General features: G+C 50.4%; 1 protein-coding gene across 1 annotated transcript in view; it reads right to left on the bottom strand.

Annotated features, from left to right (window-relative positions):
• The window catches only part of LOC144949905 (E3 ubiquitin-protein ligase TRIM21-like), a 39,803-nt gene that overhangs the window by 10,658 nt on the left and 12,374 nt on the right, over nt 1–16,771 (bottom strand). The window contains exons 3-5 of the mRNA XM_078879889.1: nt 5,404–5,631; nt 3,746–3,810; nt 3,349–3,523 (exon numbers count right to left, since the gene is read on the bottom strand). Coding sequence (XP_078736015.1) covers nt 3,349–3,523; nt 3,746–3,810; nt 5,404–5,631 — 468 coding nt within the window. The remainder of the gene's footprint in view (nt 1–3,348; nt 3,524–3,745; nt 3,811–5,403; nt 5,632–16,771) is intronic.

Below are 16,771 nucleotides of genomic sequence, written 5' to 3'. Positions count from 1 at the left end.
GTACTCCTCCCCCCCTGCCTCTGCTGAGGCGCGTAGCGTTTGCAGTGGGGCTTCCTCCAGCTGTAGCCGTCTCCAATCGTCCAAGGTCAGCCCCAGGTCATGGTCGGTCAGCTGGACCTCACCCTGTGCGCCCTCCGCCGTGCGTACGGGAGCGATGACCGTCCCCTCCGGCCTCGCCTCCTTGCAGCGTGCCCCGCCTGTGGTGCATGCACAAGGGCCCTGGGGCGCCAGTTGGGACAATGCGTCTGCGTTGGCATGTCTGGTCCCTTTGCGATGCACTACTTGGTACCTGTACTCCTGCAGGCGCTCTTTCCATCTGGCCAGCTGGCCCGAAGGCTGGTCGATGCGGAGCGAATACTGCAAGGCCGCGTGGTCAGTGCGGACCGTAAATTTGTGACCATACAGGTAAGGTCGGAATTGCTGCACGAAGTGAACAACTGCCAGGAGTTCCCTACGTGTGACGCAGTAGCGCTGCTCCGCTGCTGAAAGCACGCGACTACCGTAGGCGATAACCACCTCCCGACCCTGCTGGACTTGCGACAAAACACTGCCGATGCCCACATCGCTGGCATCCATGTCCAGGATAAAGGGGAGGCCAAAATCCGGAAAGGCCAATGGTGGTGCATCTGTCAGACGTGAGCACAGCTGCTGGAATGCCTCTTCCTCCAGAGGGCCCCAATAAAACCTCTGTTTCTTCGCCGTCAACACGTGCAAGGGCTTGGCAATGGTTGCGAAGTTGGGTACAAACCGGCGGTAGTAAGAAACGAAACCCACAAACCGGCGTTCCTCTGGAACCGTTGTGGAAACAGCCCAGGCCCTCACGCAGGCCGTCTTTTCCGGGTCTGTAGCCATTCCAGACTCACTGACGACGTGGCCCAAGTAGCGTACCGACGACTGCATAAGGTGGCACTTCGACGGCTTGAGCTTCAAGTTCGCATCCCGGAACCGCAGGAATACCTGACGTAATCGGTCAATGTGTTCCTCGAATGATCGGCTGAAGACAATGACGTCATCCAGGTAGATGAGGCACGTTTCCCATTGGAGGCCTGCTAAGGCCAATTCCATTATGCGTTGGAACGTCGCCGGCGCAGTCTGGAGGCCCATAGGCAGGCACTTGAACTCAAACAGGCCCTGTGGTGTCCGGAACGCTGTTTTAGGCCGGAAGTCCGCGTCTAGTGGGACCTGCCAGAACCCGGACAATGAATCCAGCGTACTGAAAAATTTTGCTCCCGCCAGTGCATCCAATGAGTCGTCAATACGTGGTAGGGGATATGCGTCGGCCAGCGTGACGGCATTGAGGCGTCGGAAGTCCACACAGAATCTCAGTGACCCGTCTGACTTCTTGACTAGGACCACCGGTGCCCCCCAGGGACTCGAGGATGGAGATATTATGTCGGTCCGCAGCATCTCCTGCACCGCTTGTTGAATGTGCCCTTTTTCCATTGGGCTCATTCTATATGTGTTTTGGCGCAGGGGTGCGGCATCTCCCGTATTAATGTGGTGCTGCGACAGATTTGTGCGCCCTAGGTCGAACGGTCCCCGGCTGAACACGTCCGAGAACTCATGCAATAACGAGTGCAGCTGCTGTTTCTGGTCGGGCGGCAATCCCGGCTCAGGCCCCGCCAGTTGGTCCATCCACGATTCGGCCCCTCTGTCCTCGGACTGGCTGATGCTGCCTACAAGCTCGGGCTCTGTCCCTGGGGCTCCTAGTGACAAGGGACTAACGTGGGCCAGAACTGTTCTCTCCTGCACCGTCGCTGTTCTATCGGAGGTGTTCAGCACCTGAATGAACAGATGCTGCTTCCTCTGTACAATAGTTTCGGCTCCCACCAGCGCATGGCGATCCATGGCAGCTGACGCCGGAGACACCAGGATGGGTGAGTCTGGTCGGGCTGTCACGAGGGGGCCCGATATCGCAGCGGAATTAGCATCTGGGCTGCCGGGGGAATGGAGACAGACTTACTGACCAGAGCCTGCACGTAGGGTACACCCCGGCTGGCCCCCTCCGCCTTTAGGAAATGGAGATGCGTTCCCTGGACTTCCACCCGCCCATTGGCCAGATCGATTTTCATTGGCATCCGCCTCAGAAAGTCCGTCCCCAACAGGCAGGGTACGGGCAAGGATGGGTCCTGCTACCGAAAGCTGCCCAATCTGTATCGGGGCTTCAACCTGGCCCAGGAAGCCCATGCTGCCTCCATTTGCTGCAATGAACATTGTCTTGACGGAGACTAAAGGTCGGATTTTATCCGGCAGCATCTCGTGCATGGTGCTCGAGATGATCGTGGCTGATGCCCCCGTATCAACCAAGATACGTGCCGACACTCCCGTGATTTCACCGACCAGGACCGAGGTTCCTGACGTGGCCGCTACCACCCGCCTTGCCAGCTTCCTCCATTGTGTGGCTGAGTCCGGCCACTGACCAGGCGGCGTCTCGTTATCCTGTGGTGCATGGTGAGATGATGGGGGATGGATGTGAATGGACCGAAGATGGGGTTCCTCCCTTTGGAGTGCGTAGCAGCAGGGTGAGCGTGCCCTTGTTACATAGTGTGGGCTTCCCCCTGGGTTGCGGGCTGGGCTCTCTATGTGGTGCAAATTGCCCCCCCTTGATGACGTAGGGTGGGCCCCCCTTGTGGTGTGGGGGGGGCCCCCCATTGTAGGGGGCGGTGGGGACTGGGGGGTGGGCCTTTCCGTGAGCCCCTCCCTTCTCCCCTCCCTTTCATTTGTCACGGGGGCGTGGTCCCCCTGGTTCCGTCTCGCTCTGCGGCAAAGCGGTGGTGAGGCGGGCCGTGGAACTGCTCCAGGGCACAATGTCAATTTTGTGTGCTGCCTCAGTCCAAGGGCCGTTGCCCCTGGCAACTCGCCGGCGTCGCAGGTAACTGGTGACGTCACGCCCGCCCGCGACGTCACGCCCGCCCGCGAAACCACGCCCGCCAGCGAAACCACGCCCGCCCGCAACGTCACGCCCGCCCGCGAAACCACGCCCGCCCGCGACGTCACGCCCTTCGCGAAACCATGCATGCCCGCCACGCCCGGCTGCGACGCCACTGATGGCCGCGACGTCACTGCCGGCCGCGACGTCACTTCTGCCCGTGACGTCACCTCCGCCCGCGACGTCACCTCCGCCCGCGACGTCACTTCCGCCCGCGACGTCCCTCCCGGCCTCGGCGCAATTTCCGGCGCGGTTCCCGGCCTCGGCGCGATCCCTGGCGCGGTCCACGGCCCCGGCGCAATTCCTGGCGCGATCCGCGACACCACTTTCGGCCGCGACGTCACTTCCGGATGCAACGTCACGTCCGTTCGCGACGCCACTCCAGGTCGCGACGCCACTTCTGGTCGCAACGCGATCACCGGCCCCTGCGCTATCCCCGGCGCAATCCCCTTCTCCCGACCAGGACAGTGGGGACCGGGAAACGACACCGACGGCGCCCACCCCGAGGAGACTCCCGGTGAGTTCGCGGCGTCCGGGTTGTAATTGCTCGGCCCGACCGAGAGGCTGGGCGGGACGGCGTCACTCGCCTGGATCCTGTCGGCGTTCAGCCCCGGCGGGTTCTAGGTGACGTTGGCGGCCTCCGGCTCCGTGCGGCACCCCCTCGCCACATGCCCCTCTCGACCACAACGGTGGCAGACCCACGGGGCGTTCCGTCGGGGGGGCTCGGCGCGATGTTGTAGAGGCGGCTGCCAGTGACGCGGCGGCTGGTCGCGCCCCTGGTCCCTCTGCTCCGCCAGTCCCCGGATCGCCGCGTACACCTCCCGCAGCGATGGCTCCGGCTCAGACGTCGGGGGTCCGTTCCCAGCTGCCCCACAGGCAGCCTGTGGCGACGGTGCAGGTTCGGCGGTTGGTGTCGCTGGACCCAGTAGCGCCGCGGCAACGGCTCGGCTGCTCCCCCCCGCCGCGCCAGCCACCCGGCCCATGGGTGGCGCCCGGCCCATGACCTGCTCGTGGGCTTGGATGGTCCGGGCAGCCCACAGCGAGGTGCGTTCCTCCGGCGTCACCACGGGCATTACAACGCCAGCGCGGCAAGCGTAGGCGATGAGGTGCTCGACCACGAGGTCCTCGAGCGCTTCTTCAGCCAGGCGAGGGAAAGCTCTCCTCGCCAACACGAGCAGCGCACCCCTGTAGGCTGACGGTCCTGGAACCGTTTAAAAGCTCCTTCCGCCGGGCAATAGATCTCCCCCAAAGCCTCGTAGGCCGCCTGTAGCGTGGTTTTGCTGTGCGAGGGAAGGGAGGTGTAAGAGGAGAGTGCTTCTTCGCCCAGAACGGATGGCAGCGCTCGTAGTGCCTCTTCGTCTGTCCACTCGAGAGCGTGGAAGGCAGCCTCGAATCGGCGGACAAACCCCTCCCAATCTTCTTCCTCAGCCACGAACTTGTCGACGGGCCCCAGCCGACGCGGCCGTCCTGCCACCTGCTCTCCGTGTTGGGTGTTTAGCCCTCCGGGTTTTGGCGGGAGCGGCGGCGGCTGGCGTGACGAGGTTGGTTGCGGCTCCTGCCCGGCCGGCTGGTCGGCCTCCGGGTCCAGTGGCCTCTCCTCCCGTACGCCAAAGGGGTGGAGGATCCCGGTGCTGGCGGGCCCCCCATAGGGAGCCTCTGCAGTAGCTCCTGGAGTGCCCTCTCCACGCGGGCCATGCGGTCCTCCATGGGGTCCTCCAGGCGATCCGGGCCCCCTGCTGCTGCTTCTGATAGCAGGCCCCCTTGTTGCCCGGGATGGGAAGGATCCCCGGCCCCTGCTTCCTCTTCTCTTGGCTCTTTTCCGCGGGGATTCTTCTTTGTAGCCATTGTATATCCCACCGCTGCCACCAGATGTAAAGGAGAGCCGACACAAGATTGCAGGGGTTTCGTCCTTTTATCCTTTACTTCCATCCACACCTGTCCCCAGTCGTCCCAATATCGTTCCCGCCAAAGGCCCCCTCTTCCCGCCCGTTCTCTCCTTATATCTCCTCGATCACCCCTCCCACTAACCCACCTATTGGTGGGAATCCTTCCCCTGACACCCCTACATAACGATAAAGTTGTGCAAGATACAATGTACACACACACAGTGAGGGTACGCTGCCACATTGATGTATCATTCTGCAAGCTGTATCACTGTACCGCTCAGCCAGACATTCTGCATTATAACGGGGTAAGGATTCCTTATTGTACGAAAAGTGTTTGCAAAATGTAAGAACCGGGTTATAGCGAAAATGCATTATAGTGTGATAGTTGGGTGAGGACTGACCGTACCGTGTTGGCAGTTGTACAAAAGCACAAATAACGAAAGCATCGCTCTGCTATGAAGCAAGGTCATTGTTTAAGATTCACAGTTAAGAGACAAACAACATATACCCTTTTAAAAATAATTAAGATTCATATTTTAAATTAAGCATCGATGTATTTGATGGAATTGTGCAAATACGAACGCTCACCTTCGTCTTCTTTTGCTGCTCCTCCACGGTGATGGCATTGCAGCCTTTGTGACCTCCCAACAGCATGCAGGTCGCGCAGACCAGACGCGCGTGTTTCTGGCAGTAATACCTCATGGGCTCCTTGTGATCAGTACATTGGCTTCTCTGCGAACCCTTAAACTTCTCCACCAAGCCGGCTATGAGCACGTTCTTGTTGAGCTCTGGCTTCTGAGCGTAGTGCCTACGGCACTGTGGGCAGGTGAAGCAGACGTGCGCCGCCTCTGCACCCCAAGCTCCCTCCACACATTTCTTGCAAAAGTTGTGGCCGCAGGGTAGACTCACGGGGACGTCAAACAATTGGAGACAGATAGAGCAGGAGAAATCGTCCTCTTGGCTCGATAAAGATGAAGCCATGGTCTCTCGCGAGTGCAAGACACCGCTGCTTTGGTGCTGTTTTAGTACAGTGCGTGGATTGAGGAAGTCTGGATTAAGATGCCGTGGTTTTGTTTTACCTTGGCAGATAAGCTGCGAAGCAACATGTTAAACATATCAAACTGGTTTGAAAGATTGTCAACAAGACGTATTGTACTGCAGTGTGGGTAAAGGACTTCTGACATTGCGACCAGGTAAAACACAAAGCAGTAGTAAATGAAATTGTAATAACTAACCTTTGATAGTTGTCAGTTTTTTGCTGTTCTTATAGAAAGGCTGAGTGTAGAACACTTTTGTAGCTGTGAATCATCAGCAGCACTGTGATGAAAAGGTTTGAGTGAATTATTTTCAGGTAATCGATTAAAAAAAACCTTAATCCATTGCATGGCCATGAGACATTTTACATTGAGAAAAACTGTGAGTCTCATGGGCAATTCTTGAGACTCGACATGTGTGGAGTAGTGGACGGGTGGGGGCAGTCGATCACAATCCCTCTTAGAGCATAAATATAACAATTAATTTATCGCTTTGGACTAAATCGCCAGAAATGCCTCCTGAATATCACCAGATCTCGGATGCTAAGCAAGGAGGAGCAGGCGTGACCCTTGTGTAGGGACGCCGTCCAATGTCTCTTGTGGGTCGCGCCAGACACAGTGCTGGAGGGGCACCGAGCGCCCCGATTGGACAGAGTTAAAGACATGTGGCCGAAAGCGGTGCCTCGATTGGACAAGCTAGGGACACGTGACCGAAAGTTGGCTTCGAATAGAGGAGGCAAGGGCACGTGACCTGAAGCGGTGTCTCGAATGGAGGAGTTAAGGACACGTGGCCAGAAGCGCGGGGCGCCGTCCTTGATACAGCAAGGGGCGGGGCCAAGAGATAAAGGGGGAGCACGAGGGGCATTCGGGGGCTCGTTCGGGGATCGAGCGAGCTAACACACAGGCACATAGTGAGCAGCCTAGGACAAGTTAGCCACACTTAGCAACAGAACCCGGTGTACAATGAATTGTTTAATAAACGCGTTGCCTCCTACAGCAGTGTGTGTGCACCTCAGTTGACATATACTACACTTGGATGGGTGATTACCATAGATACCAGCTTATATAGGCAAACTCGCTTCATTACCCGGCTTCGCCCGAGACTTGGATTCTTGGATTAATACACGACCTACGCGGAGGGTGGGGGGGGTGAAGTCAGCAGGCACACTGCGTAACGCTGCCGCATGCGGGTGACGTCACAGATGTCACGTCACTGCTTACTTGCCGTGCAAAATATATCCATTATTGCGCCTGCTCCCCAAACCACCCCCCACCCAAATACAAAAGTATATTTTTATACATTTTGCATTGTGTACAGTCTGGAAGCTACCCACATGCCAAATTTCAAGTTTGTTGCATGTTGGTAAGTATGCTAAACATTTCGAACTAACAAACATTCGCAAATTTCCCTCTTATAAAAAAAGATGGAGCAAATATTCCCAACCATTGTGCAGGGTGCTCCAGATATATTGTGACCCCCCATACATTGACCCCTAACATTGTTTTCCTTTGCATCTTCATTTTTGTCGTCAATAAACGTAAAAAAGATACGTTTTTGAGAATTAAAAGTGAGTCACAATATATCTGGAACTCCCTTTACTGTATAATTTCGTTAACCCATATACAAAGACAACAAAAACAAAGACATCTGCTGCACCTTCCATTATCTCGGTTGACGATGTACGGTGCGAAATAAGTTCAACATACATATATTGGAGACTCAGTGGCGCCTGCCCACCAGCTGACCTCTCCCCAGGCGCCCAAGAGGATGCCCACTATGACTCTGAGGCCTGGGAGGCCGACACGGCTGGGGCAGAGGAAGACGGCCCCGCATCGACGAGAGGGTCGACCAGTTTTTCCGAAACGACGACGATTTTCGTGAGACAGCTGACGGGAAGGGGCCTGTCTTTCCGACACGTCGCCCCAGGGGTCTCTGGAGAGGCTCACCACCCGGCGGGGAGAGTTGCGCAGCTCTCCACCAAGTTCACCACGGCTCTGTATATGGCGGTCCTGGCCAGGAGGCGCACTGCAGACACCTCGGTCACATTGTAAGAGCCGACGGAGTTGCCACGAATCCCTCCAAGACAGAATGTGTATGCAATTGACCAACACCCACATCAGGCAAAGATGTAAGTAGGTTTACTAATAGTGGCTTTCCCATTTTTTCTGGCAACAAAACTGACACCTTTTGCAAGGAATCATGTTTACATTAACCACAATACTTGCAGTCAAATGCAAACAAAAAACAATACTCTGATAAATTATGCATTGTCCTTGAAACTGATTGGTCCACACCAGAGAGAGCTTTTCTTAGAGCCTAGTCTGGTCACACACCATATGAGACTAGGCTTTAAATGATCAGAGTATTGTTTTTTGTTTGCATTTGACTGCAAGTATTGTGGTTAATGTAAACATGATTCCTTGCAAAGGTGTCAGTTTTGTTACCAGAAAAAAGGGGAAAACCCCTATTAGTATATTTTGGTACTGGCAAAGGAGGCCTCATGATGTAAGTAGGTTGTAGGCTTTGTCTCTTATTCAGTGGCGGTTGGTGATATTTATTTTTGGGGGGGCGCATTTTTTTTATTTTATTGAGGGGGGCAAATAAATATAAAGCAGTACCAAAAACCATTTTGACTACTTGAATATAAATTTTGATGATCTTTATTTACATTTCAGACCAAAAGAAGTACCAAAAAGCATGTTTCCTACTTGAACATAAATGTTTCTCTTTTATATACATTTCAGACCAAAGTACCAAAAAGCATGTTTCCTACTTGAACATAAATGTTTCTCTTTTATATACATTTCAGACCAAAGTACCAAAAAGCATGTTTCCTACTTGAACATAAAAACGTTAGTTTCATGCTATTATCAATATGGCTGCGGCTACTTTCATGACGTTTGCATTTGTCAGAGAGATGTTTGAGGTCTCTTACCCCCGTCGTTGTCCACAAAACTTCAGTGCCGACACTTTGAAATTAAAGACAGGGAAAACAAAAAAGAGAATTGCTAACATCACATCCAGCCAGCCACCTCCGTTTCTCATAACAAGCGCGGGTGAAGCTTCGTGTGTAGCTTCGTCCTCTGTCACTGGCCTGCTGCTGGATTTGTAAATCGGGTTGGTCCGGTCCGAGATCCTTTATCTTTTTTATTTCTTCCAGCGAAAGCCTTGTGAAAGGGTTTTTTTGTAAATAAATTACAGAATTTGGATGAACTGCTGCCATTGTTTACACAAAAAATTTGATCAGCCTAGCAAGTGTCGAAGTGGTGTCGCCTGCGCACTCGCAGTAGTGGCCCAGAGCGTAAATTTGAATGACAGGTGACGAGAACCAATCAGATTGGATAAAATAACATGTATCCAATTCTGATTGGCCAGGGACGCAACGACTTGCGCCCCGAGGAGAATCTTTAAGAAACCAATTAGAGACCAGCTTCAGGTCACATGCTGTCCGAAAATTTAAAGTCTCACATAGACATCCATTTGTCCGGCGCCCCGCATGAAACACATTGAAAAACATAGAAAATAGTTGACCGATTAAAGCCAGTTTTTATTAAATGCTGATGCTTTTCTTACTACCAGCCGGCACATCGTATGAAAAAAATATTTTATTTATGTATTTTTATATAATTTTTGTATATGTATATTTCTTGAATCTTGATGGGGGCGGCGCCCCTGCGCCCTCTATTGACGAGCCGCCACTGCTCTTATTACTGCCGTTTTGTACCTCAACTTACGTACATTTCTAAACCACTGGAATGCCATTGCTGGCAAAACATCAGAGATTCAGATGGGGCCCGGAACAACAAGAACTCTTTACCAAATTGCACTCACGTCTGGTAGAGGCTCTGCCACTTACATACCCAGATTTCTCCCAGTCATTAATCTTAAATGCAGATGCCAATGACGTCGGGGTTGGTGCAGTCCTCTCGCAAATACAGGGGGTTGCGAGATGATCCTCGCATACAGGAGCAGGGTCTTGTCAGTGCCAGAATCACATTACTGCATTACACATAAAGAACTACGAGGCGTGGTGCATTTCATTTAACAAATTAAGCCTTATTTGTATTTCCGAACATTATACTTGACAGATTACACCACCCTGCAATATACCCTTACAATCCACCAGCCTTTGGGCCAATTAGCTACATGGGGTCGAAAAACAACAGGAAGATAGAGCATCGGCATTCAAATGCCGATGCTCTATCTCGCTTGCCCCTCGCAAATCTACGTGCATGCCATCGAGGTGCACCGATATGCAAGCCCCTTCATTATAGAGACGGTTGACTATTGCACGAGCACAGACAATGGTGCTGGGTGAACACCCGTCTGATAATGAACACGGTCTAGGATCTTCCAGGGCCGAAGGATTCTCCTGCAAGTCCAGGACACCTCCCTCAGATCTTGGACAAAACAGCCCCCCACTACATTAGGCCAGCAGACAGCACCGGGAAAGGCCTCCCACTAGTTTGTGCAGGACAAACTGTTCATGTGTTTGGGACACGCAATTACAGCTAACCTGGATAGTTGTGCCTTCTCTTGTCCGACAAAATCTTTTCGACCACGTCCATGGGGGACACGATATAAAAAGATCCTAGCCACTATGCTGAATCATTCACAATATGCGTATCATCAGTGCCGGAACCTACCGCCGCGAAAAACCACAGGTTCCACTACAACCCATTTCCCTATCCCGCATGAATGATTGGTTGCTCTTGACATCCTAGGGCCGTTTCCACAGACTTCCAGGGGGAATACTTGTATCGTGGTTGGAGTTGAATACTGTGACGGTTTCTCATTTCCAATATGGGAGAGTGAGGATTTCGGATCCATTTTCTCTCCCAGGCAATTCCCTCAATACTTTTTTTTATACGACACCAATGCGGATTCTTTATACGTGCATTAATGGCGACAGAAAGGACAAAACTTCGATCCAGAATTCAATGAATGTGCCGACTTTTCACCACGGGGACACAACATGGCTTAAATGCCCCCAGGTCCCTCCACATTCTTCACCAAAGCTGCATAAGTCCTGGCAAGGGCTGGTCAAGGTTCTTAAAGCACTATGCCTGCAATGTGCTTTCATTCAGTGGGGACGTCGTAAGTGGAACGTCCACCCATCACGCCTTAAGCAATGCGCTATTGATATTCCGTCCACTCCATCACCACTACCTGCACCCCATAACACACCAGCACCCACACCACCACCATCCCACGATATGCGGGTGCCTGAGGTGTCGCACGCCGACCCGCTAACGCCGGCTGCTGTGCTCAACGTACCTGGGTCTGCAGGTTCAGCAGTGACTTCCCCTACGCCAGCTCACCAAAAAGCAACTCAACGTCCAGGGACCCATGGGCTCGAGCACGCACGCGAACTCTTGGCAACAACAGCTAATGGCGATTTGTTTCCCCACACAGAAGCGCTTGAAATTCGTCGCATTCGGTCATTGTTCAATTGTCACAATGGTTGAGCCATGTTGTGCAATGTTATTGATTGCGCCAGGGAGTTTTGCGTCACAATTTATGACGCATGCGAATATTTTCATCGGTTCTACACTTCGATTAATTGCAATCGATTCACGCGTCCAACCAGCTGTACTGTTGAAGGGTTTTTCTTGGTGCTAATCGTAAATCCAAGGCTTTCAAGAAAGAGGGAAGATGGTGTTGGTGACTCGGCGACACCTGACCAGTTAATTATAACCTGGGGCAAACAACCTGGGCAGGGGTGACGCAGGGAAGTCAGAGATACTTGGTGAGTGAGACATCTTCTGGGACAAAATCCCTGAGTTGCAGAGCCGTGACCTCCAAGTACCCGTCCCGGTCCCTTGTGCCGCCAGCCTCTTGTACAAGTGGCAGCTACGTTCATTAATTGTCAGCCACCTTCTAAAACTACTCGATTGCAATGAGACAGATATGCATATGGATGCTTTGTAAATACAAAGGAAAATGTAGTTTAATTGTGAGTTTGTCTTAACAGCTTCACACCAAATATGTTCAGAAATAAGGAAGCTCGTGATCTTAATCTGTGCACGCCACAAATTTAACATACCAGCCATTATCATTCCACTGCTGTATGAAGGTCATCTCTCATGGCCCTGCTATATCTGAAACAATCGACCTAGCTCCTACACACGAGCTAAGTTATCTCATACATACCATCAATCGGAATCTGTGAAATACCAGTTTGAATTAACTTTAAATCGACATTGAAGTAACATTGTGCCGAGCCGTTTTTAGACACTGAAAATATTCCACACGCACATACCACGAACTGTTAAACCTTTTTATTTCATGGTTGAGTTTACTTGACCTTTTTTGCAATGCATGATTTACTGACAACTAGACTAATGTCCGTGCACGACAGGTGTCAGCGCCGTATAGCTGTCCGTGCCTTCAGGTACCAGGGCCCTACAGGTGCCAGTGCCCTACAGGTGCCAGTGTGGTATTAACACAAAAATGACGTCACCATCTGTTGCACTCACAGTGGGCTGTTAGAGATCCTATGACATCATTTGCCGGAGTAGGGTGGCATTGTGTGCCGGTTGTTAAGGGTGTAAATGTTTGCCTGAAATGCGGCAGGGGAAAACCGGAGGACCCGGAGAAAAATCCACGCGACCACGGGGAGAGGGACGCAAACCCCATATACACAGCAGGCGTCAGGGTCGGGATCGAAACAACAACCTCCTGCATACCAGGCGAGGTAGTCAACATCTCCTAGCCACCGTGGCACCAATGGGGATCTGCAGCAGCAGCAATCATCGCCCCCTCCACTGCGAGGTCCTGGCAGGGCCCTCCTGAAAACGAGTCGCGTGACTCGTCAGAGAGGCATTCCGGAATGAACAAGTGGAGTAGGAAGAGATAATAACATCACCACCACCACCATCATCATCATCATCGTCTTCATCTTCTAGGTGTTAACATGACTACCGTGGTGCACATTTATCATCACAAATTGCAAACGCACGACATTCACGCACTTACCTGATAATTAAAAGTGTGTTGTTGTCGTTGTTGTGGTCGTTTTTGTTTGTTCGGCAAAATGGAAGGAAGCTGGAAAGAGATGAAGACCTCTAACAGAGAATGGCTTCACAGCGACATCGTAAGAAGAAATCGGTGCCAGAAAGATGTGTCCACTACTTGAGCCATATTGTCACTACAAAACAGAGAGGAAAGTTGAAACAATAAATGAGGAAACGTAGCAGTGGACACCAACTACTACTACGGGCTATCTGCCCATGGATCGTGATGATGATGTACTGCACTATGCACTGTACACTACACTATACACTACTATACACTACGCTATATACTACACTATACACTACCATATACTACACTACACGCTACACTTCACTATTGTACGCTACGCTATACACTACACGTAAAAAAAACGCCAGTTGTAACGTCTGTGTTTTACGGCTCTTGCCCCGTGGAGATTTCCGAGATTGTCATTAACCCCCCCTCTGCCCCGGAGATTATTATTTAATGGCTCTTTATGACCTCCCTCCAGTTTCTTACATGTGGCAAGGCAGCTGGGTGTGAGGGGTGGGGTGTGCCTCACCCTTTCATGCCCCATGCTCACCCCGATCGATTATTTTTTTTTTTAATTGGCAGAATTATTCTTAATATAAATTTGTGGGAAAAGGCCTATATATACAACACACCAACTACTACTAGGGGATATCTGCCCATGGATCGTGATGTTGATGCACTGCACTATACACTACACTATAGACTACTATACACTACGCTATACACTACTATACACCAAACTATTATACACTACGCTATACACTAAACTATTATACACTACGCTATACACTACACACTCCACTATAATACACTACACTATACATTACACGTATACCAGGGGCGGTTTCTTCATTAGGGCGATTGGGCGACGCACCACCAATCTCAGCCGTTATTGTGCCTCTGGATATAGTCCAATCAGCGTCATGTCACGTTCTGTGGAGTACCGCCTCTTTTTGGGCGATTTCACTCCGGCTGAGAATCGCCCCGAGTGGTCCCATAGACTTACATTCAAAGATGTTTTTTTTCGAACGGCGGGCGCTGCAATGCATTCTCTATGGCTTCCGGGAGGGCTCGCACTAATGTGCTTACGTCATCATACGTAAGCACGTTTCATCCAACAATATAATTTGTCGCCACCTAGTGGAATCTTTAATAAAAGAAACTAAGTGGATTGTAATAATAGTGAGATAGAAACAAACAAGATGTATTGTAAGAGTCACTTAATTTTTTGATTAATATTAAAGAAGTGAAGTTGCCTTTACATGCTTGAGCTGTTAATTTATCCATTGCATGGGTGGACCTTATCCTTATCAATCATCCAGACATTTGCCCCCCCTGAGAGAATTTGCAGGAGCCGCCACTGACGTATACACTACACTATACACTACACCATATACACTACACTATACACTGCTATACACTACACTCTACAATACACTACTATGATGTGGCACTGTTTGAGCATTTTGCCACTACAAGACAGAGAGAAGAAAGTGGAAAAAAACAAATGACGAAATGTAGCAGTGGACACACCAACTACTACTACGAGGGAGCTATCTCACTGCCCATGGACCGTGATGATAATGATGACGATCCGGACAGCGTTTTTTTTCACTGCTTAAACCTTCACCATTTATTACGCGAATCCCCCCAAACAATCCCGAGGCAGCCACACGCGCACACGTACACGCACACACACACTTGCACACACGCACACGGGCATGATTTATTGATCAATTTTCTCACCAGGTGAACCGCGCGCGCGTATCGACTCACGAACGACTCTGCGGCGACATCCCTCGACGTGTGGCTGTATGCCGGAAGAGTTTTTAAATTATTATGTCTTTTTCTAAATCATATCAAAGATAAGAAGTAAAAACAACACCCCCCCCCCCCCCCCCATGGCCACATTGATACATGTCCCGTGGCCATGCTGATGCATATCCACGGCATAAGCTAGCAGTGGTCAACATACCCAGCAACTGGGAGGATCTATTCTGTGGTGGATCTCAACGGAGGACTCAGCGATCCGCTCTTATCGACAATTGACTCGGTTGGATCTAACCCTGCAATATACTCTAGACCAGCATTGCCACTTTCCCTGATAAGACATCGTCGGTAGTGTGAGGGCCGTCGCACCCTTTGAAACCATTGGGTTTGGTTTGACAGCAGCACGATGATGATGATGCGGTGTTCTCACTCTTTGTGTCTTGTTAGCGGCTACACAAGTGGCCACCAGGAGCCGCCAGTAGACCACGGGGGCCTTGCAATGAAGAACGCTGTTCAAGACACACCAAGCAATATCTCCATCTAGTGGTAGAAGCTACCATGGTTTCAATGAATTAATCTTAAGTATGTGATTTTTATGTGAACTATAAAAACTACTTTAAACTACTTTTAAACTATACACTATTTTTATTTTAGCAGGTAAGGCCCACTGAGCTATGCATCTCCTTTTCAGAAGCGACCTGGCCACAAATGATAGCGCAACGAAGTGGCTTATCACGTGGACATTTAAAGCAGCCAAATACTCTAAACACGTGATGTCGATCCTAAATGTGGAGGGAAAACCCAGAAGACTCGGAGAAAAATCCACACGACGACGGGGAGAGAGACAAATTTACAACAGGCGTCAGGGTTGGGATCGAACCCACGCGCTCCTGTATACCAGGCGACATAGTTAACATCTTCCATCGGGTGTGACGAGAATCGCCGATGTCAGAAAGGCGTTCTGATTTGTCCTGAGATCCACGCATTGACCACAGCCGGGCCTATCCCGACACGCGTTTAGTAACATCAGATTATATCAAAAACATGACGACATAAAATCGTTACTTGTAAATTACAGTATATACGCACCCAACCTTAGGCTATGTGTGAATTATCGTTATATCCCTACACACGTTTAGATTATGTCAATCACATCACTCGACTTGAAATCATTACTTATAAACCACAATATAGATGCACACAACCGTAAGCTATGTGTGGAGGGTGTTTAAAAAGATGGACCCGATTTGAAATCGCTATATCTCTGCAACCAAAAGAGCGGGGCATAGAGTTTAAAATGATGGCGCTACATTCTTGGCCCCCAAGATCCCCAGACATCACCACACCCCGCGACTTTTTCTTGTGGGGATACGTCAAATACCGTGTGTTTGTGCCATTAGCGACTAATCTGAATGACCTCAAAAACTAAATCACGGCAGCGGTGACTTCAGTGGAAGAAGACACTTTGAGAGGCGTTTGGGATGAATTCAACTCTCGTCCCGATGTTGTCCGTACAGCAGGTGGAGGGCACATAGAGCATTTATAAAATGGTTAATAAAACTTGATAACTTATTAAACCGTTTGTAACTTTTTGTGCAATTGTAGGATGTTGCCATCGTGAAATATACTGCTTTGAAATTGAGTCCATCATTTTTAAACACCCTGTAGTTATCATTATCTTGATTCATAATACATTTTGGAGTCAGACCACGACTGCCCTATCCCTGCACACGTTTCGTAACATCAGATTATATCAATAACATCACTCGACTTCAAATCGTCACTTATAAACTATAGGATATATACCCATACAACCTTAGACTATGTATAGATTCTAGTGATCATTATCTTGATTCTAATTGACTTTTGGGGTCCGATCGCCATTGGCCTAACCCAAAGCACGTTTAGTCACATCAGATTATATCAATAACATCACTCGACTTCAAATGATTACTTATAAACTACATTATATATGCATCCAACCTTAGACTATGTATGGATTTTAGTTATTATCTTGATTTATAATGGGGTCAGATTGCCAGTGGCCTAACTCTACACGCGTTTATTAACATTAGATTATATCAATAAGATCACTCGACTTTACATCGTTACTTATATAGGG

Source organism: Lampetra fluviatilis, chromosome 55 (genome assembly GCF_964198595.1).
Source record: "Lampetra fluviatilis chromosome 55, kcLamFluv1.1, whole genome shotgun sequence".
NCBI classification, from domain to species: domain Eukaryota; kingdom Metazoa; phylum Chordata; class Hyperoartia; order Petromyzontiformes; family Petromyzontidae; genus Lampetra; species Lampetra fluviatilis.
Note: the sequence above shows the minus strand (reverse complement) of the source record. Positions and strands in the feature narration are given on the sequence as shown.